The sequence below is a fragment of the Oncorhynchus clarkii genome, chromosome 10 (genome assembly GCF_045791955.1).
Source record: "Oncorhynchus clarkii lewisi isolate Uvic-CL-2024 chromosome 10, UVic_Ocla_1.0, whole genome shotgun sequence".
Classification (NCBI taxonomy): Eukaryota; Metazoa; Chordata; class Actinopteri; order Salmoniformes; family Salmonidae; genus Oncorhynchus; species Oncorhynchus clarkii.
In genome coordinates, this window is record NC_092156.1 from 36738774 (window position 1) to 36760878 (window position 22105).

The window sequence follows — 22105 nt, forward strand, 5'->3', positions numbered from 1 at the left end:
ACAGTGCTTCATTCTTGTTGCTCTAAAAACGCAGGCAGGAGAAGAAGAAAGTGACTCCATGCTCTTGTCATCCCCAGTTGGCTCTTTGTCCTTCAAAGTGATACTGTTGAAATCCAGGAAGTGATGCACGATCCCGATGCTCACAATAGACAATGTAGCAGACAGTGCAGTAGTAATACCTTACCAGTACGGCTGGTTGGGTTGTGTATCGGAGGACACATGACATTCAACCTTCGTCTCTCCCGAGCCCGTACGGGAGTTGTAGCAATGAGACAAGATACTACAACAATTGGATACCACGAAATTGGGGAGAAAAAGGGGTAAAAATTTTAAAAACTGAGCTGTGGCAAATAAAGGTGATCGTGTCTTTACTATCATTAAATTAAATTCATTAAATTGAAGACTTAGTTTTTATTTTTATTTTACCCCTTTTTCTCCCCAATTTCATGGTATCCAATTGTTGTAGTATCTCGTCTCATTGCTACAACTCCCGTACGGAGAGACAAAGGTTGAATGAATTCCGAATTCCTAGCTGCAGACTAGTAATTAATATCAAAGACTTGTTCTTATTCTGTCGGTATCGATAGTCCAAGAGTTTAACCACATGGTATGGTTAAATGATTCAGCAATGGTCTGCAACCTTTGTCCTCCCGTGATTGAGAGAAACATGGTCTACTGAGAATTTCTCAAAGTTGGGGTTTTATTCGGAATTGCAGAAAAGGGGCTGTCCCAGGATGCCTGACCCTAACTGGGCTCATGGGCGGTCCTCTGATTTAGTTAAACTCAAAAGGGAATTGGAGTTTCCTTCATTAAACAGTCCAAAATCACATTACACAATTTTACAAACAGTATCATACTCACTCATTCATCTTATACAACAATTAGAGGTAAACCTCATATCTGAGGCTATTATATAAACAGCATTATGGTAATGTGGCCACACCGTCTCCCATAAGCTTCCCCAAGTTGTAACAAACGGAACAGTTCGTAGCTGGGATCTTCACCGATCTTTTATACCTTCTCAGGAACATAAATGTTGTTCGGACCTCAAGTTCTATGAGGTGGAAGAAATTCCTTTGTTCTCTATGAAAATTCACTCTGTCGTTATACTGTGTGGCCATGAGGAGATCCTCTCCTCTGGAATTTACTACCTCTCTCTGACCACAGCAGTCTGGTTGTAGGAGCAGAGAGCGGGGGATGGTGCTCGATGTACCCAAAGAGGGCAACGTCATGACACACTTGATTAAATGAGGATTACATAGTATATTGTAAGCAGGTACTTCCACACAGGTGTGGTTCCATGTATAAAAATGCCCAGTTGCCCATTATTTTGGCTACCATGGTTAGAAGAAGAGATCTCAGTGACTCTGAAAGAGGGGTCTCAACCCAGCTAGCACATAACATTCTGAGGTGATTTTTGTGTCCTATGGTTATTTTGCATATAACCTCCCCACAACTTTCTTGGAATGGTGTAGGATAGTTGCTTGGCTTTGGAACATTCTCATCACATTTAAGGTATTTCATTACTTTAACTGAATGTTTCCTAAACGTTCAACTTTAAATGTTGGTAATGTTCTAGGAACGTTATCCAACTGGTTTGTCATGGGGAATGTTCTCAAATAGTTCAGAGAAGGTTAAAAAAATATTTTGTGGAAATTTCAGTACTTTAGCATAATGATTTTCTACAAGTTTTCTCATGGTTCTATTTAAAGTCATGTTCTCAAATTGTTCCAAGAATGTTAATAGAAGGTCTAAGGGCCCAGGGATGGGTTTCTACTACGCTAACATATGGAATTGTTTTAAGAAGGTCATACCAAGGATCATTTAGCTATTTGATTTAGAATGTTATTTGATGAAACATTGAATTTGGCCTTACTGCTATTAGCCTATAGAAACACATTGAATGACATATTCATCATGTCAAAACAGATCATTTGTATTTATTTTTGGATTATGTTTTGAAGTGCCTGTCCTATGTCAGAGATAAGTTCAGAAAATTATTTCTATATTTTTTTTACCCATATTTAACCAATTTTTGGCACTAAAGTACTTTCATAATAAAAAAATCTGGTACAGGGTTACCTTCAGATGAGTCTTGTGAGACTTGTGGGCATCCTAGAGCATAACATGAGAGTCTAACCTTTTGATTTTGTGGTCATATTAGTGTGTAGCCCAAACTGTTCAGACACTACCGGACAGATCGGCAGTATTGGCTTCAGACGAGTCCCCTGACACTCGTAGAGCTAAATGGAAAACACCATTGTGAGAGTCTCACCTTTCCATAGAGGGGAAGACACTACAGATATTTCTGTGATAAGACCAATTTTTGGAATCTCCTGGTCTGACAAACACTGCTGCAGCTCTGCCACATTCCACTCCAGATGCAGAAGGTCGACATAGACGCAGCATGCAACAAACATATCTCTAGTTGAAACAGGATACCTTTTAATGGGGATTTTCATTTTAATGCTGATCAACTTTAGGTTAATAGGGAACTTTTTTCTGTGGGAAATTCAGTACTTCAGCATATAATTTCCTACAGATTTTCTCATGGTTGGGGCGGCAGGTAGCCTAGTGGTTAGAGTGTTGGACCAGTAACCAAAAGGTTGGAAGATTGAATCTCCAAGCTGACAAGGTAAAAATCTGCCATTCTGCCCCTGAACAAGAGAGTTAACACACTGTTCCTAGGATGTCATTGAAAATAAGAATTTGTTCTTAACTGGCCAAAATTCACCCAACTTATTGTGGGAAGCTTGTGGAAGGCTACCCGAAACGTTTGACCTCAAGTTAAACAATTTAAAGGCAATACTACCAAATAGTAATTGAGTGTATGTAAACTTCTGACCCACTGGGAATGTGATGAACGAAATAAAAGCTGAAATAAATCATTCTCTCTACTATTATCCTGACATTTCACATTCTTAAAATAAAGTTGTGATCCTAACTGACCTAAGACAGGGAATTTTTACTAGGATTATATGTCAGGAATTGTGAAAAACTGAGTTTAAATGTATTTGGCTAAGGTGTATGTAAACGTCTGACTTCAACTTATTGAAACAGTAAAAGTTTTAAGGAAGTTACAAAAGTGCGTTAATTAAACCTCCCAGGAAGACTTTCAAGGAACCAGAGTAAAACGTTCTCAGAACCTCCCTGCAACCTAAAAATAAACGTTTCCAGAACAGGTTAAATTTTCACTTCTGTTTTTAGAATGTTTAGAAAACTTTCAGTTTTACCGGTCTGGAAACGTATGGCTTCGTTCTCACAACCAATGTGAAATCAAAATTATTAGTTCCCACAACTTCTTTTAGCTGGGAAAGGAGTATATGGAGTTTTAAATGTGTGTCTCAGTAACCAGATCTCAACCCAATTGAATACTTATGGGAGATTCTGAAGCGGCGCTTGAGACTGTGTTTTCCACCACCATCAACAAAACACCAAATGATAGAATTTCTTGTGCAAGAATGGTTATGCATCCCTTCAATGGAGTTCTGCCAAGGTGCATTGAAGCCGTTCTGGCGGCTCGTTGTGGCCCAGCACCCTATTAAGACACTTTGTGTTGGTGTTACCTGTATCATTTAGGCATCCAAAAAATGATAGTTATTCAGGCAGTAATTCATATTACCCAGTTGTCAGTGTGAGATACAGCATATAGAATGATCCCTTCCTGTCTTCTTCTGTCTGCAGTGTAAAACATTGTCTGGGATCTGTGACCACATCATCTCGCTGTCCTCTGATTCACTGGTGTCCCAGTCGGCCCATCTGGAGGTGGTGCACCTGACCAATATCATGCCCAGCGAGGGCCTGGTTAGTTCTCACTCTTTACTATACTATAGATGCCTTCAATCATACCTCCACAGGAGCTGAACAAGGAGTTTGTCTAAGATACTCAGTCTTTGACAGGATAGTTCTATGACAGAGAAAACAGGCTCACTTTGTTTGCTGTTGCTTACAAGTTTCATAACAAGATATTGGGAAGTGTAAGTCTCATCATTATTACTACATTATTCTCCTTTTAAGTTTAATAATGTTCAGCCTTTTTCCTCTCATTTAGGGAATGTACATCAAATCTACATACGACGGCCTTCATGTCATCACTGGGACCACTGAGAACGTAAGTCTACTTTCTGGACCCTGTTACCCTGTAGTAAAACAATTGTTTTACTTTAAACATTCTCTGCTAACCATACCCACTCTTGCCACCATACCTTTCATCTCGGTTAACCCAGAACTCAAGTCTTGCGTAATTGGTCAGATGCTCGATTAAGCTCTGGGTCCATATGTGTTGAGAAGAGATCGGAACCGGTAACTCTATGGGCCAAATGTCCCCTCCCCTTCTTAAATTCAAAAGATGCTAACAGCTGCGAAATCGTGATTTGTCCAAAGCACCGGAACTAATGCTGCTCGTTATCTCATGCATCCCATTGTATCATGAAAGATCTACGGTACCATTTATGTTTACGTACTGTAGTCTGTCCATGAGAGATTACCATACCTTTGTTTTTGTCTCCTACCATTGGCTTGCTTCTTTGACCCATGAGCTTCTTGTAGTGCTATAAAGATCAGCTCCTCTGGTTGGGGCTCTGGGATAACTGTTCAATTAATGCAGCAAATAGTGAACACCCTAATTAACATCTGGGTGTTTAATTGGGGGTGAAACAGAGGAGGGGTGACAGAGGCTTACAGATGGTAGTATTGCACAGAGAACCACAGCTCTTCTAACTGGAAACAGTTTCAAAGCAGGACTGGGATGGGGAGGATTCTCTGTAGGAGATGGAGAGGGAATGGGTGCTGCTGTTTAATGTGATGTTTAAGTTTTACTCAGACACATACTGTGACTGATCATTTTTGTTATTTCCGATCCCCTATGGAAGGAAAATACTGGAGATACTGTACAAAGTGTGCAGTCGTAGTACCATGAAGGGAGGTATAGAGGCTGGTGATGTCTCTGCCAAGTGATATATCCCATCTGGTCTTTTCAATTGCTGCTAAATGGTGGTTGAGATTTATATATTTTATTTTATTTTATTAGGATCCCCATTAGTCGACGCCAATGGCAACAGCTAGTCTTACTGGGGTCTGACATATAACGAAAAATACATTATAGACAAAATACTTTTTGCATTTTACATACATTTAAAAACATACATTTAAAAAAAGTAACACTCTTTAGACTGTTACTGGACATTTTGGGGGGGGAAACTAAAGCTGTGCCACCGTAGCCTCCCCTTGCAGATCAGTCTTTGCTTTAGCCAACTCCTTTGTTCTGTTCATTACCATGCCATGTACAGTGCATTCAGAAAGTTTTCAGACCCCTTGACTTTTTCCACATTTTGTTAAGTTACAGCCTAATTCTAAAATTGATTAAATATTTTTTTCCCCCTCATCAACCAACACACAATACCCAATAACCACAAAGCAAGGGTTTCAGACATGAAAAACAGAAATATCACATATACATAAGTATTCAGACCCTTTACTCAGTACTTTGTTGAAGCACCTTTGGCAGATTACAGCCTCGAGTCTTCTTGGGTATGACTACAAGCTTGGCTCACCTGTATTTGGGGGGTTTCTCCCATTCTTCTCTGTAGATCCTCTCAAGCTCTGTCAGGTTGGATGAGAAGCGTTGCTACAAAGTTATTTTCAGGTCTCTCCAGAGATGTTGGATCAGGCTCAAGTCCGGGCTCTGGCTGGGCCAATCAAGGACATTCAAAGACTTGTCCCTAAGCCACCCCTGAGTTGTTTTGGCTGTGTGCTTAGGATCGTTGTACTGTTGGAAGGTGAACATTCGCCCCAGTCTGAGATCCTGAGCGCTCTGGAGCAGGTTTTCATCAAGGATCTCTCTGTACTTTGCTCCATGCATCTTTGCCTCACTCCTGACTAGTCTCCCAGTCCCTGCCGCTGAAAAACATCCCAGCAGCATGATGCTGCCACCACCATGCTTCACAGTATGGATGGTGCCAGGTTTCCTCCAGAGGTGACGCTTGGCATTCAGGCCAGCGAGTTAAATCTTGGTTTCATCAGACCAGAGAATTTAGCTTCTCTTGGTCTGAGAGTCTTTAGGTGCCTTTTGACAAACTCCAAGCAGGGCTGTCAGGTGCCTTTTATAGAGGAGTGGCTTCCATCTAGCCACTCTACCATAAAGGCCTGATTGGTGGAGTGCTGCGGAGATGGTTGTCCTTCTGGATGGTTCTCCCATCTCCACAGAGGAACTCTATAGCTCTGTCAGAGTGACCATTGGGTTCTTGGTCACCTCCCTGACCAAGGTCCTTCTCCCCTGATTGCTCATTTAAGAATGATGGAGGCCACTGTGTTCTTGGGGACATTCAATGCTGCAGACATTTTTTGGTACCCTTCCCCAGATCTGTGCCTTGACACAATCCTGTCTCGGAGCTCTACAGACAATTACTTCGACCTCCTGACTTGGTTTTTGCTCTGACATGCACTGTCAACTGTGGAACCTTATATAGACAGGAGTGTGCCTTTCCAAATCATGTCCAATTAATGGAATTTACCACAGGTGGACTCCAATCAAGTTGTAGAAATATCTCAAGGATGATCAATTGAAGCAGGATGCACCTGAGCTCAATTTTGAGTCTCATAGCAAAGGGTTTAAATACTTATGTAAATAAGGTATTTCTGTTTTCGCTTTGTCATTATGGGGTATTCTTTGTAGATTGGTGAGGATTACATTTAAAAAATAATAATTTTGGAATAAGGCTGTAACGTAACATAATGTGGAAAAAGTCAAGGGATCTGAAAACTTTCCAAAGGCACTGTATGTCATGTTTGGCATGACAATACATTCAAAGTAGTTGGCCAAAGCGTATACTTACGTAGTAGTTAGTATATGACCTATACTGACAAACCATAGACAAAGGTCTCTGATGACAATGATCTGTCTGTTTATATTGCCATGATGGCACAGTCGATGTGTCCTAACCTCTACTTGTCTTACTTGGATACTGTCTGTCACTGTCTCTGCAGTCTCCAGCTGACCAGTGCAAGAAGATCCATGCGGGAGACGAGGTTATTCAGGTCAATCACCAAACTGTGGTGAGTCCAGACTGAGTGTTCCACTGTGGATACCGAGTACAGCACTGAGTACTGTTATGTCATTTAGTCCTACAGGATCTCTCTCAGGGTCTGTGAAATACATTCTGTTCAGTCTGGGTCAGGAAAGGTCAGCTATCATGAATGAGAAACGTCTGCTTTCCTAGACTCTATACTCCTCTAGCCCAGCCTGTCTGGGGACTAAATGCGTTGCCTTTGGAAGCCAAGTACAAGGTGCTTATTTAGTTCTTCCTAGTATCTAATTAGTCCTCAATTAATCATTTAGTATCTGGTAGTTAGGGATTTAATGTACTTGTAAGGATACAGGGGTCTGGATAGTCATTAATTGATAATGAGCTTTTAGTTCCCAATGTAACCGAGTCGGTTCATTTAACACACATGGGTTGGCAGCACTGGACAATCCATTTAATCTGATCTCACTTTAAACAGCAAAAAGGACAGTCAAATCACTCCTCTATATTCATCAATAGATACCTTAGTTATGGTTAATCAAATTATCTACATCAATGTTTTCTTCTCTTTAGTAGATACATTGAAACACATCTTTCTTGTGGCTTTCTTTTGTAAAATAACTATGAATTAACTGATTTATTTTCAAACAATTGTCAACATGTAACATCACATTAAGGTGTGGGATGTTCACTGTATACAAGGAACAATAGCATATCTATTTCACTCCAGAGAAGTAGCCACGTTGGTGCAGATGCTATCCTACAGTAGCTTCGAACTAACGTTTGCTAGCTATCAAGCTAGCCAGGTTTCCTTAGCAGCTTGTACACTGCCTACTGCTCTTGTGGCTCCACGGATTGTCCCGGTAGTGTGACTGTTTGAATCCCTGCTTTTTGTTGCTGTTTCCATCTGTCCTGTGACCGGCCCGGTCTGGACCGGCCCGGTCTGTAACAGCATAGCTTAGCATTGCTACCATGACAAAGACCAAAGCCGGTGGAGGCATCGTTGAGGACAGTGGTGTCTCTCTTACAGTGGTGTCTCTCTATCACAGGTGAAGGAACTTTTAAACAAACAAAAATAGCTCTAGAAGCAGTTGTTACAACAACAAGAAAAAGCTTCAAGTGTTGTGTCCAAATACTGCTGGAGTCAACTAAGAAAATAATGAATGATCTGACCAGAGAGGTCCAGGACCTGAAGAACAGTTTGCAGTTCTCCCAGGGTCAGATCGATGAGTTTAAAAAGGAGAACAGCAAGATAATAGCAATCTGTAAGTCATTGAGAGAGGACATTCGTTCTGTATTTGAATCCATAATAACAATGACGGAGAACTCCGATTATCTCGAGGGACAATCAAGGCGGAACAACACTGTTGTGGATGGAATCGCAGAATCTCCACGAGACCTGGACGGAGTCTGAGGATAAAGTGAGGGAAATGATAATTGAGAAACTGAAGATGGACCACAGCAAGATTGAAGTGGAGCACGTACACAGAACTGGAAAACCTAGGCCTATAGTGGTCAAGTTTCTGATGTTCAAGAACAAGGTAGCTGTTCTGAAAAGAGCAAATAACTTGAGAGGAACATACATCTTCCTTAACGAGGACTATCCTGAAGCTGTGCGCCAGAAGAGGAAAGAACTTATCCCAGCCATGAAACCTGCCAAAGCGCATGGGGACATTGCTTACATCCGCTATAACAGGCTCATTGTCCACCCTCCCTCCCAAAAGCCTACAAAGGATGTGAGAGCCAAGCCTGTGGGTTCATATTTTCAATCCCACAGCACACACACCACCAACTGATTGATGGACTCTTGAATAATGTTTTTTCTTGCTTTGTTTGTTATTTTCTATCTCTGATAAGCTATCCAGGAAAGGGCAAAAAATGGCCCATATTAATATATGTAGCATTAAAAAATAAGGTTAATGAAATCAATAACTTGCTTAACATCAGATAACAATATATTAGCCATTTCTGAGACTTAGATAATTCCTTTGATACAGCAGTATCAATACTAGGATATAACATCTATAGAAAAGACAGGAATGCTTATGGGGAGGTGTTGCTGTATATATTCAGAGCCATATCCCTGTAATGCTTAGAGAGGATCTCATGTCAAGTGTTATTGAAGTGTTGTGGTTGCAGGTTCATCTGCCTCATCTAAAGCCTATTTTGTCTAGGGTGCTGCTATAGTCCACCAAGTGCTAACAGTCAGTATCTAAATAATCTGTGTGAAATGCCTGATAGTGTATGTGATGTAAACAGAAGTCTACTTTCTTGGGGACTTGAATATTCACTGGTTTTTATCAAGTTGTTCGCTCAAGAGGAAGCGTCTCACTGCAAACAGTGCCTGTAATCTAGTTCAGGTTATTAATCAACTAACCAGGGTGTTTACAAACACGACAGAAACAAGACCCTCTGGATGTATTGATCACATCTTTACTAATATTGTAGAACTTTGTTCTAATGCTGTATCTGTACCCATTGGATGCAGTGATTACAATATAGGGGCTATATCCAGGAAAGCCAAGTTTCCAAAACCATGCACCAGTTAAGAACTGTTAAGGCTCCATGGGTTGATGAGGAATTGAAAAATGTATGGTTGACAGAGATTGGGCAAACGGAGTTGCTAATAAGTCTGGCTGCACATCTGACTGGCTGACTTACTGCAAATTGAGAAATGATGTGACTAAACCCATCATAAAGAAGAAGAAGAAGCCAATATGATATAAAGAGTGACAGAATAAAATAAAATAAATGATGGGCAGAAACTGATGATTCAACCCTGTACACGTCAGCAACCACAGCTAGTGAAATCACTGCAACCCTAAACAAAGAGTTGCCATCAGTTTTAGAATGGGTGGCCAGCAATAAACTGGTCCTGAACATATCTAAAACTAAGAGGATTGTATTTAGTACAAATAATTCTATAAGTTCTATAACTCAGCTGAATCTGGGAATGAATGGTGTATCTGTTAAGCAAGTTGAGGAGACTAAATTACTTGGTGTTGCCTTAGATTGTAAACTGTCAAAACATATTGATGTAATGGTTGTAAAGATGGGGAGAGGTCTGTCCGTAATAAAGAGATGCTCTGCTTTCTTGACACTACACTCCACAAAGCAAGTCCTGCAGGCTCTAGTTTTATCTTGATTATTGTCCAGTCATATGGTCATGTGCTGCAAAGAAGGACATAGTTAAGCTGCAGCCGGCCCAGAACAGAGTGGGACAATTTGTTCTTTATTGTAATCAGAGGCTAATACTGTATTAATACTATACATGCCAGTCTCTTTGGCGAAGAGTTGAGGAAAGACTGACTGCATCACTTATTCTTTATAAGAAACATGAATGTGTTGGAAATTCCCAATAGTTTGCATAGTCATCTTACACACAGCACTGACACACACACTTACCCATCAGACACGCCAGCAGGGGTATTTTCAAGTCCTGGCGTCCAGAACAAATTCAAGGAAACTTACAGTATTATACAGAGCCATGATTGCATGGAACACCTTTCCATCTCATATAGCATAAGTGAACAGCAAACCTGGTTTCAAAAAACAAATAAAGCAACACCTCACGGCACAATTCCTCTCCCCCATGTGACCTTCTTGTTGTATGTACTGACATGTATATGTAACTGATAGCTACACACACACACACACACACACACCCTACATGCTAATGTTTTTAAATGTATGTAAATTGTAAAGTATTTTGTCTGTAATGTATTTTTCGTTATTTGTCAGACCCCGTTAAGACTAGCTGTCACCATTGGCGTTGGCTGATGAGGATTCTCATAGCAATCTGATCAAAATCAAAGCTTTGCAGCATTCAGCATTCCTTCTATTTTTGCCAGAAGTAAATGTTTGTTTATCCTACTGTGGCTTATGCACACATGTACAGAAGCCACAGTAGCTCCGTCATCCACTGATGAAACAGTGGCAGCTTTAGAGGTCACGACCTACTGTTTGTGTCACTTTGCATTGAGGTCTGTGTATGTTTCTCTTTGTCGTTACTGCAGAGGCCCTCCAGGCTATTTAAAGTCCAGTAAATATGATTCTAGTGGAATTGGAGATGTAGTATGAAAACAGCTGGCAGGAGATAATAAACTAACAACTAATATAAACAATGGATTGGGAGGACTGTGGCATTTTCTGTCATTTGTTTGGGTTGGTGGATGCATTAATCAGGCCACTTGTGATGTTGTCATACTGAGCAGGGGCAGTGTCCTATCTCGGTAGGGGACCATTTCTAGTAGGCCTAACTGCACATTTGTGATATATTTTTAAAAGGTAAAGGGCATAGTACTTCCTCCTACCTTAACAAAGATACACTAATACGTTGTGGTTGCGGTAGCCTATTTTACTGTGTAGAGATAACTATTTTACTGTATGATCAGCCAATCACATAGATTCTACATTTTATGACATGATGCTGTGTCCAGAAACATGAGACAGTGGTTGTGCCAATGAACTTTCATAATATTAACAAACTATAGTTTTGGCAAGTCAGTAAGGACATCTACTTTGTGCATGTCATTTTTCTAACAATGGTTTAAATACAGATTATTTCACTTAAAATTCACTGTATCACAATTCCATTGGGTCAGAAGTTTCATATGCTAAGTTGACTGTGCCTTTAACTGAATGGTCACATGCCTTGGCAAACATCCAATAGAAGCTTACAACTGGCGAACGTGTCCTGAGGGCCAGAGGCTAGCTAGCTTATTACATGCTTTCTCCCAGCTAGCGCATACGTTTCTGAGAACCATGTGTTTCTTAGAGCTTGGTAAGAACATGGTTGTCCTATGGTTATTTTTGCATACAACCTTCCCACAACTTTCTGGGCATGGTGCAGTATTGTTGCTTGGCTTTGGAACATTCTCCAAACATTAAAGGAACTTCACGAAAAACCTTTTTTTTTTATGGTGTTTCGTTACTTTAAACAGAACATTTCCTAAAAGTTACAACATGATTACATTTAGTAACAATTTTGGTTTGTTCTCCAACTGGTTTGACATTGGGAATGTTCTCAATTAGTTAAGAGAGAGTTAAGAAACAACGTTCTTATGTGGGAATTTCAGTACTTCAGCAAAATGTTTTCAAAAGGTTTCCTCCTGGTTCTATTTAAAGTCATGTTTCCTAAAAGTTCAACCATGGTTACATTTCATTTCAAATTTGTTAATGTTCTCGAAACATTCTCCAACTGGTTTGACATTGGGAATGTTCTCAAATATTTATTCTGTGGGAATGTCAGTGCTTCAGCATAATGTTTCCTAAAGGTTTCCTCATGGTTCTATTAAAAGCCATGTTTTCAAATTGTTCAAAGAACGTTAAAAAAAACAAAGAATGTTATTTAAAACATATACTTTCTGTTCTCAGCGTCAAACAAAACTATCTCTATCCTCGATCTTGTTAAGTGTGTTCTGGTGTGTTTTTTTTACTCATGTCATGTCTATATGGCTTAAATTCGCTAGCTAGTTAACCAATAACTGTAACAATGTAATTGATAGACAATAAGTGCACATTGTGCAAATATATTTGTTTTCAATAAACATTGGAGATTAAGTATAGTTTTAAATGTTGCCAACAATCTCAACCAAACCTGTCAGTTTTGCCCCATAGTTGCGCAAGCATCGGTTTTGTTTTAATCTCACTTTTGCCGTGTCACATTAAAAAAGAAATGTATTTGCATGATTAAGGAATGCTGAAGGAAAATAATTTCCATGTGTCCTACCTGTGCTTGGAGTTCAAAAAAGTAAACCCAAAATAAGGTAGCAGTGTTATTAAAAGTATTATTGAAACTTTCAGTGAAAGTTTTAAGGAAGTAATACAAAAAACTCAAAATTACCTACAATGGTAATAAAACCACCCTGGAAAACTTAAAAGGAACCAGAGTAAAACTTTCGTAAAACCTCACTTCAACCTAAAAATAAATGCTCTCGGAACAGGTGAAATGATCACTTCTGTTCTCAGAACATTAAAAAACGTCCAGAATTACCAGTCAAAAAAACACATGGCTTCGTTCACCACAACCAATATGAAACAAAAAACACGTTCCCACAACTTCTAAGGAACCAAATGTGCTAGCTGGGGTGTGATCTGCCAACTGCAGGCAGTGAATGTGTTTTTTTTTCTAGATGCGTCTGCATGTACAGTACCTGTCAAAAGTTTGGACATCTACATTTGAAGTGGAAGTTTACATACACTTAGGTTGGAGTCATTAAATCCCGTTTTTCAACCACTCCACAAATGTATTTTGGCTGGGGGCAGTATTGAGTAGCTTGAATGAATAAGGTGCCCAGAGTAAACTGCCTGCTACTCAGTCCCAGTTGCTAATATATGCATATTATTAGTATATTTGGATAGAAAACACTCTGAAGTTTCTAAAACTGTTTGAATGATGTCTGTGAGTATAACAGAACTCATATGGCAGGCAAAAAAACAGAGAAAAAATCCAACCAGGAAGTGGGAAATCTGAGGTTGATCGTTTTTCAACTCATTCCCTATTGAAGATACAGTGGGATATTGGTCATGTTGCACTTCCTAAGGCTTCCACTAGATGTCAACAGTTTTTAGAACCTTGTTTGATGCTTCTACTGTGAAATGGGCGCGAATGAGAGGGGAATGAGTCAGAGGTCTGCCAGAATGCCTTGAGCTCGTGATGCTCGTTCACGTGAGAGTTAGCTTGAGTTCCATTGCATTTCTACAGACAAAGGAATTCTCCGGTTGGAACATTATTGAAGATTTATGTTAAAAACATCCTAAAGATTGATTCTATACATCGTTTGACATGTTTCTACGGACTGTAACGGAACTTTTTTTACTTTTCGTCTGCTCCTAGTGAACGCGTTTCGTGAGTTTGGATTTGTTGACCAAACGTGCTAAAAAAAGGAGCTATTTGGACATAAATTATGGACATTATCAAACAAAAACAAACATTTATTGTGGAACTGGGATTCCTGAGAGTGCATTCTGATGAAGATCATCAAAGGTAAGTGAATACTTCTAATGTTATTTCTGACTTCTGTTGACTGCACAATATGGCGGATATCTTTTTGGCTTGTTTGGGCTCTAAGCGCTGTACTCAGATTATTGCATGGTTTGCTTTTTCCGTAAAGCTTTTTTGAAATCTGACACAGCGGTTGCATTAAGGAGAAGTGTATCTAAAGTTCCATGTATAACACTTGTATTTTCATCAACATTTATGACGAGTATTTCTGTAAATTGATGTGGCTCTCACTGGATGTTTTTGGAACTACTGAATATAACGCACCGATGTATACTGAGATTTTTTAAACATAAACTTTATCGAACAAAACATACATGTATTGTGTAACATGAAGTCCTATGAGTGTCATCTGATGAAGATCATCAAAGGTTAGTGATTCATTCTATCTCTATTTCTGATTTTTGTCACTCCTCTCTTTGGCTGGTGTGACGACCCTCCCACTCATTCTCTCAACCAGCTTCAATCTTGGTGTTTTTTGGTTGTTTGTTTTGGCACCTTTCAACACCCTGTATTATCACATTCATGCAAAACACACACTATGATGACTGATTACACACATCATTGTATATTGTACTTAGTTTACTTTATTTAATAAATATATGTTTTGTTACTCCTTATCTCCACGTTGTCTCCCTTTTGTTACGGGCTTTGAGCCGGTTCGTGACACTGGAAAAATGTCTGTGTTTTTCCTGTGACTTGGCTCTGACCTAACATAATCATTTGTGGTGCTTTCGCAGTAAAGTCTATTTGAAATCGGACACTGTGGTGGGATTAACAAGAAGAGCATCTTTAAAACGGTGTGAAATACTTGTATGTTTGAGGACTTTTAATTATGGGATTTCGGTTGTTTTGAATTTGGCGCCCTGCACTTTCACTGGCTGTTGTCATATCGATCCCGTTAGCGGGATCGCAGCCGTAAGAAGTTTTAACAAACTATAGTTTTGGCAAGTCGGTTAGGACATCTACTTTGTGCATGACACAAGTAATTTTTCAAACAATTGTTTACAGACAGATTATTTCACTTATAACTCACTGTATCACAATTCCAGTGGGTCAGAAGTTTACATACACTAAGTTGACTGTGCCTTTAAACAGTTTGGACAATTCCAGAAAATTATGTCATGGATTTAGAAGCTTCTGATAGGTGTACCTGTGGATGTATTTCAAGGCCTACCTTCAAACTCAGTGCCTCTTTGCTTGACATCATGGGAAAATCAAAAGAAATCAACCAAGACCTCAGAAGAAAAATTGCAGACCTCCACAAGTCTGGTTCATCCTTGGAAGCAATTTCCAAACGCCTGAAAGTACCACGTTCATCTGTACAAACAATAGTACACAAGTAGAAACACCATGGGACCACGCAGCTATTACACCGCTCAGGAAGGAGATGTGTTCTGTCTCCTAGAGATGAATGTACTTTGGTGCGAAAAGTGCAAGTCAATCACAGAACAACAGCAAAGGACCCTGTGAAGATGCTGGAGGAAACAGGTACAAAAGATCATATTTTTTTTTTTTGAAATTTCCTCTGGTCTGTGGAAACAAATATAGAACTGTTTGGCCATAATGACCATTGTTATGTTTGGAGGAGAAAGGGGGAGGCTTGCAAGCCAAAGAACACCCTTACAACCATGAAGCACGGGGTGGCAGCATCATGTTGTGGAGGTGCTTTGCTGCAGGAGGGACTGGTGCACTTCACAAAATAGATGGCATCATAAGGGAGGAAAATTATGGGGATATATTGAAACAACAACTCAAGACATCAGTCAGGAAGTTAAAGCTTGGATGCAAATGGGTCTTCCAAATGGACAATGTCCCCAAGCATACTTCCAAAGTTGTGGCAAAATGGCTTAAGGACAACAAAGTTAAGGTATTGGAGCGGCCATCACAAAGCCCTGACCTCAATCCTATAGAACATTTTGTTGGCAGAACTGAAGAAGCATGTGCGAGCATGGAGGCCTACAAACATGACTCAGTTACACCAGCTCTGTCAGGAGGAATGGGCCAAAATTCAGCCAACTTATTGTGGGAAGCGTGTGGAAGGCTACCCGAAACCATTGACCCAAGTTAAACAATTTAAAGGCAATGCTACCAAATACTAATTGAGTGTATGTAAACTTCTGACCCACTGGGAATGTGATGAAAGACACAAAAGCTGAAATAGATCATTCTCTCAACTATTATTCTGGCATGCCACATTCTTTAATGAAGTGGTGATCCTAACTGACCTTAAACAGGACATTTTTACTTGGATTAAATGTCAGGAATTGTGAAAAACTGAGATTAAATGTATTTTGGCTAAGGTGTATGTAAACTTCTGACTTCAACTGTGCTTATTCAAGGGTTTATCTTTATTTGTAATTTTTTTTTACATTATAGAATAATAGTGAAGACCTCAAAACTATGAAATAACACATATGGAATCATGTAAACTTTGAGATTCTTCAAAGTTGCCACTCTTTGCCTTGTTGACAGCTTTGCACATGCTTGACATTCTCTCAACCAGCTTCACCTGAAATGCTTTTCCAACTGTCTTGAAGGAGTTCTAACGTATGCTGAGCACTTGTTGGCTGCTTTTACAACTTCAATGCCATACAACTCTCCTTCCGTGGCGTCCAACTGCCCTTAAATGCAAGTAAAACTAAATGCATGCTCTTCAACTGATCTCTGCCCGCACCTGTCCAGCATCACTACTCTGGACTGTTCTGACTTAGAATATGTGGACAACTACAAATACCTAGGTGTCTGGTTAGATTGTAAACTCTCCTTCCAGACTCACATTAAGCATCTCCAATCCAAAATTTAATCTAGAATCAGCTTCCTATTTCACAACAAAGCATCCTTCACCCATGCTGCCAAACATACCCTCGTAAAGTGACTATCCTACCGATCCTTGACTTTGGCGATGTCATTTACAAAATAGCCTCCAACACACTACTCAGCAAATTGGTTGCAGTCTATCACAGTGCCATCCGTTTTGTCACCAAAGCCCCATATACTACCCACCACTGCGTCCTGTGTGCTCTCGTCGCTTCATATTCGTCGCCAAACCCACTGGCTCCAGGTCATCTATATGTCTTTGCTTGGTAAAGCCCCGCCTTATCTCAGCTCACTGGTCACCAAAGCAGCACCCACCTGTAGCAGGCGCTCCAGCAAGTATATTTCACTGGTCACCCTCAAAGCCAATTCCAACTTTGGCAGACTTTCCTTCCAGTTTTCTGCTGCCAATGACTGGAACGAATTGCAAAAATCACTGAAGCTGAAGACTCATATCTCCCTCTCTAACTTTAAGCACCAGCTGTCAGAGCAGCTCACAGATCACTGCTCCTGTTCATATCCCATCTGTAAATAACCCATCCAACTACCTCATCCCAATACTGTTTTTTTTGTGCTCCTTTGCACCCCAGTATCTCTACTTGCACATGAATCTTCTGTACATCTATCACTCCAGTGTTTAATTGCTAAATTGTAATTATTTTGTCACTATGGCCTATTTATTGCCTTACCTTCCTTATCTTACCTCATTTGCACACACTGTATATAGACTTTTCTATTGTGTTATTGACTTTATGCTTGTTTATTCCATGTGTGTAACTCTGTTGTTGTTTGTGTATCACTGCTTTGCTTTATTTTGGCCAGGTCGCAGTTGTAAATGAGAACTTGTCCTCAAATGGCCTACCTGGTTAAATAAAGGTTAAATATATATATTTTTAAGTAAAAAATAAATAAAAAAACTGCGGTCCAACTCATCCCAAACCATCTCAATTTGGTTGAGGTTGGGTGATTGTGGAGGCCAGGTCATTTGATGCAGCACTCCATCACTCTCCTTGGTGAAATAGCCCTTACACAGCCTGGAGGTGTGTTGGGTCATTGTCCTGTTGAAAAACAAATGATAGTCCCACTAAGTGCAAACCAGATGGGATGGCGTATAGCTCAGAATGCTGTGCTAGCCATGCTGGTTAAGTGTGCTTGAATTCTAAATAAATCACTGACAGTGTCACCAGTAGTGTCACATCACCTCCCCCATGCTTCACGGTGGGAACTACACATGAAGAGATCATCTGTTCACGTACTCTGTGTCTCACAAAGACACGGCGGTTGGAACCACAAATCTCAAATTTGGACTCATTAGACCAAAGCACAGATTTCCACTGGTCTAATGTCCATTGCTCGTGTTTCTTGACCCAAGCAAGTCTCTTCTTCTTATTAGTGTCCTTTAGTGGTTTCTTTGCAGCAATTCGACCATGAAGGCCTGATTCACGAAGTCTCCTCTGAACAGCTGATGATGAGATGTGTCTGTTACTTGAACTCTGTGAAGCATTTATTTGGGCTGCATTTTCTGAGGCTTTTAACTCGAATTAACTTATCCTCTTCAGCAGAGGTAACTCTGGGTCTTCCTTTCCTGTGGCGGTCCTCATGAGAGCCAGCTTCATCATAGTGCTTGATGGTTTTTGCGACTGCACCTGAAGCAACTTTCAAAGTTCTTGAAATGTTCCAGATTGACTGACCTTCATGTCTTAAAGTAATGATGGACTGTTGTTTCCCCTTTGCTTATTTGAGCTGTTCTTGCTTTAATATGGACTTTTACCAAACAGGGAAGTCTTCTGTATACCTTGTCACAACACAACCGATTGGCTCAAACGCATTAAGAAGGAAAGAAATTCCACAATTAACTTTTAACAAGGCACATCTGTTTATTTAAATGCATTCCAGGTGACTACCTCATGAAGCTGGGTGAGAGAATTCCAAGAGTGTGCAAAGCTGTCATCAAGGCAAAGGGTGGCTACTTTGAAGAATCTAAAATCTAAAATCTATTTTGATTTGTTTAACACTTTTTTGGTTACTACATGATTCCATATGTGTTATTTCATAGTTTTAATGTCTTCACTATTATTCTACAATGTAGAAAAAAATAATTAATGAATAGGTGTGTCCAATCTTTTGACTGGTACTGTATATAGAGTATGTGTGTGTATTGTACTGTATGTACAGTAATTGTGTCTGTCTGTGTCTTTTTAAGACAGGCGATGTTTGTCGTCTTTGTGGGAGTGAAATGGGCCATTGCCAGTCGGCATAGCTGTTGTGAACACAGAGACAGTGTCTCAGCCAAACAGTAATGTGTGTGTGTGTGTGTTTTTATAGTTTGACTATGTCGCCATGCCAGTCCCTGAGTTGAATAATGTAACCTGTTTACAGATAAGTTGCATTATTAACATTGGCACTCTACAGAGCGCAGAGGTAGAGAGAGGTGCTCAGCGTGGCGTAGAGAGGGAGGAAGGGAGAGGAAGGGAGGGAGGGGGACGTGACCTGCTTTCTCTGCTCCCCTGCCTCTACTGGAGCCTGCCTGGGAGCACACCGCCATCAGTAGATCCAAGCTCACTGTAGCACAGCTGCACACTGTCTGTTGCGGGTCAGAGCCCAGTAGGGCTTGGCGCTGAGGCTTTGCGATGCATTATAGGTCGGCATGAGGTGCAGCACTATCAGTTTGTTTAACTTCTGTTAAACGTTGTTTAACATTGTACAAAGATGGGACAGAATTTTGAAAATGGTTATGTTCAGTCAAGAAAAGAAATAAATGGAACAACATTTTGTCTACATTGTATGCAACACTTTCCAGCACATGCTGTTTAGTTAACTGTTTTTGTGCAAAACGCCATTCTTATCCAAGCACTGTAATATGTGGGAATGGGCTGTAGTGTATTGGAATGGTTTTGTAGTTGTTTTCACCATCATTATCTCCGGTGCTCCTCCTAGGCATAGTTGTACAGTAGCTACTGTAATTTACTAGCTCTATTGTCATGATTGGTTGAGTATTTCTTCAGCCTCACTGAGAGTGTTGAATTGTCTCTCTCCTATGTGGCGTACCTGTGCAGGTGGGCTGGCAGCTGAAGAACCTGGTGAATGCCCTCAGAGAAGACCCCAATGGAGTCATCCTCACCTTGAAGAAGAGACCTCAGAACACTCTCACGTCTGCCCCTGCCCTGCTCAAGAATGTACGATGGAAACCCCTTGCACTCCAGGTAATTGTATTATGATGTTTGAATATCTGTTTAGGATTCCTTCTGGTAGATATGAATAGCAATTATTTCACCAATTCATCTGGTTGCTGTTTAATTTTAGCGATAAGGAACAAAGCGCTCATTATTGATAATGACCAACTGGCCTAGAAGCTCCTTATGAGTGCCGCAATGTTAATAAATTAGATTATGATACATGATGAATTAAAGGGCAATTGTCTGTGAGTAAGCACTTAACTTAGAACTCATACCTGGTCACTCTTTAATTGAGTTCTATTGGATTGTGTGGAGTGTAATGATTTATATATACACTACATGACTGACAGGGGGGTGGTATTTTGAAAACCCCACGCCTCAATTTTGGTACATGTAATTTTGTACTTTAAACATTTAATTGAAATACTGTAGAATTCCATTCATTCCTATGTAGGACTGCTTCTTCTGTTTAAAGCCAATATGGCAGACCGGTGGCTTCAAAGTCTCTCATCAGCCAATACAAAGCATCAGCACTCCAGGGTTTATATACATTATTGGTGGCACGTCAGTGAAAGAGATAGTGAATCCATTGTGCTGCTCAGTGTGGTTGTAGTACAGACAGTACAGTATGGGGACTGGCTGGGGGAAACAGGGGCTGCCTGAGGAGGAGGAACAAAGACAGAACGCTAGCTGGGGAGGATGACGGTAGAGGGGGTTGGGGGTTTACTTCATAACTGCCTGGATGGTTTTTCTTCGGAAGCCCTGTACTGCGTGAGAGCTATTTTTAGGTCTGCACTAGGCTTACTCATTTTCATGCTGCATGGGTTGCCTTGATGATGCCCAGGACCGTTTCTGTGGTTACATGTCTTTGGCATCTGCAGTGAAATCAGTTAATGTGTTCAGATAATCAGCACATCATTATCATATCTCAATATGTGAAGCCAGAATGTTTGCTCCTGTATGGAACTGTGATGAGGTTGTGCATATGCACTGCAGTCATGTCAGGGAAATAATGATGTATGGATTATTTGGCACAGTGGCATGTATTTCAGTCTGAAAGGAACAGGGTTCTGCTTGAGCTATGCTTCATTATTGTGGCTGACTAAAATATAAACAAATTGGAGTATTGGATTGCCTTCCTGGGAGGTTATTGTTGGCAGTCTTACAGGTTAAACAAACAAATACACACAAAGGTTACCAATCAGTCACAAACAGTAGAATTCACCCAGTGTTTGGTTAATGAAGCACCTCAGAGTTAAATGACAGCATGCCGGATGACTGTAGGAGCCGTTGACATATGGTATGAACACTGTTAGAGTGACTTTGTCTCCCAGGACTGTTTATGATGGATGTGTCAGTCAAAAAGAGTCAGACCACCGGAGCTCAACACGACTTGGAGAAAGGTAGCCTGTTCTATTATTAAATGAACTCTTTACCAAATAGATGATGACAGAGGAGCCTATGGAAAATCCAGGTAGTAGAGGACAAAGACAATGTGAGATGAATTTGAAATGAATCTTCAGTGAACCACCATCAAGCACTCAGTGTTTCCAATTGTGGATAAGAGTCAATGAAGAGTGAACCTAGCCATCTGTTCATCCAGTGTCATAGAGTAGTACTCTCAGTCAGCTGCCCTGGACAGACTGATAGGACACAGACAGAACCAAGGACAGAGGTTAATGCCGATGTTAATGTGGCTGCTCAAAGCGGGAGCACTTCCAGCTGTAATAATTATTTTGTGCAGGGTTGTCTTTTTATAATAATACAGTGCAGCCTTATTCTAAAATGATCATCAATGCTCCATAATATAACATTTTGCACATTAAAAATACAAATTTGAAATAACATATTTACATAAGTATTCAGACCCTTTACTCAGCCTTGAGCCTTCAAGGATCTCTCTGTACTTTGTTCCATTCATCTTTCCCTCGATCCTGACTAATCTCCCATTCCCTGCCACTGAAAAACATCCCCACAGCATGACACTGCCACCACCATGCTTCACCGCAGGGATTGTCCCAGGTTTCCTCCAGACGTGACACTTGGCACAGGGAATCTTATTTCTCATGGTCTGAGTCCTTTAGGTG

General features: G+C 40.4%; 1 protein-coding gene across 3 annotated transcripts in view; it reads left to right on the forward strand.

Moving 5' to 3' along the window:
- Positions 1 to 22105, forward strand: part of LOC139418409 (connector enhancer of kinase suppressor of ras 2-like) — a 51484-nt gene that overhangs the window by 13981 nt on the left and 15398 nt on the right. For 2 of the 3 annotated variants that reach the window (XM_071167813.1, XM_071167814.1), the window contains exons 6-9: positions 3685 to 3804; positions 4052 to 4111; positions 6985 to 7053; positions 19899 to 20045. In XM_071167813.1, coding sequence (XP_071023914.1) covers positions 3685 to 3804; positions 4052 to 4111; positions 6985 to 7053; positions 19899 to 20045 — 396 coding nt within the window. The remainder of the gene's footprint in view (positions 1 to 3684; positions 3805 to 4051; positions 4112 to 6984; positions 7054 to 19898; positions 20046 to 22105) is intronic. The other variant, XM_071167815.1, reaches the window with a different exon arrangement.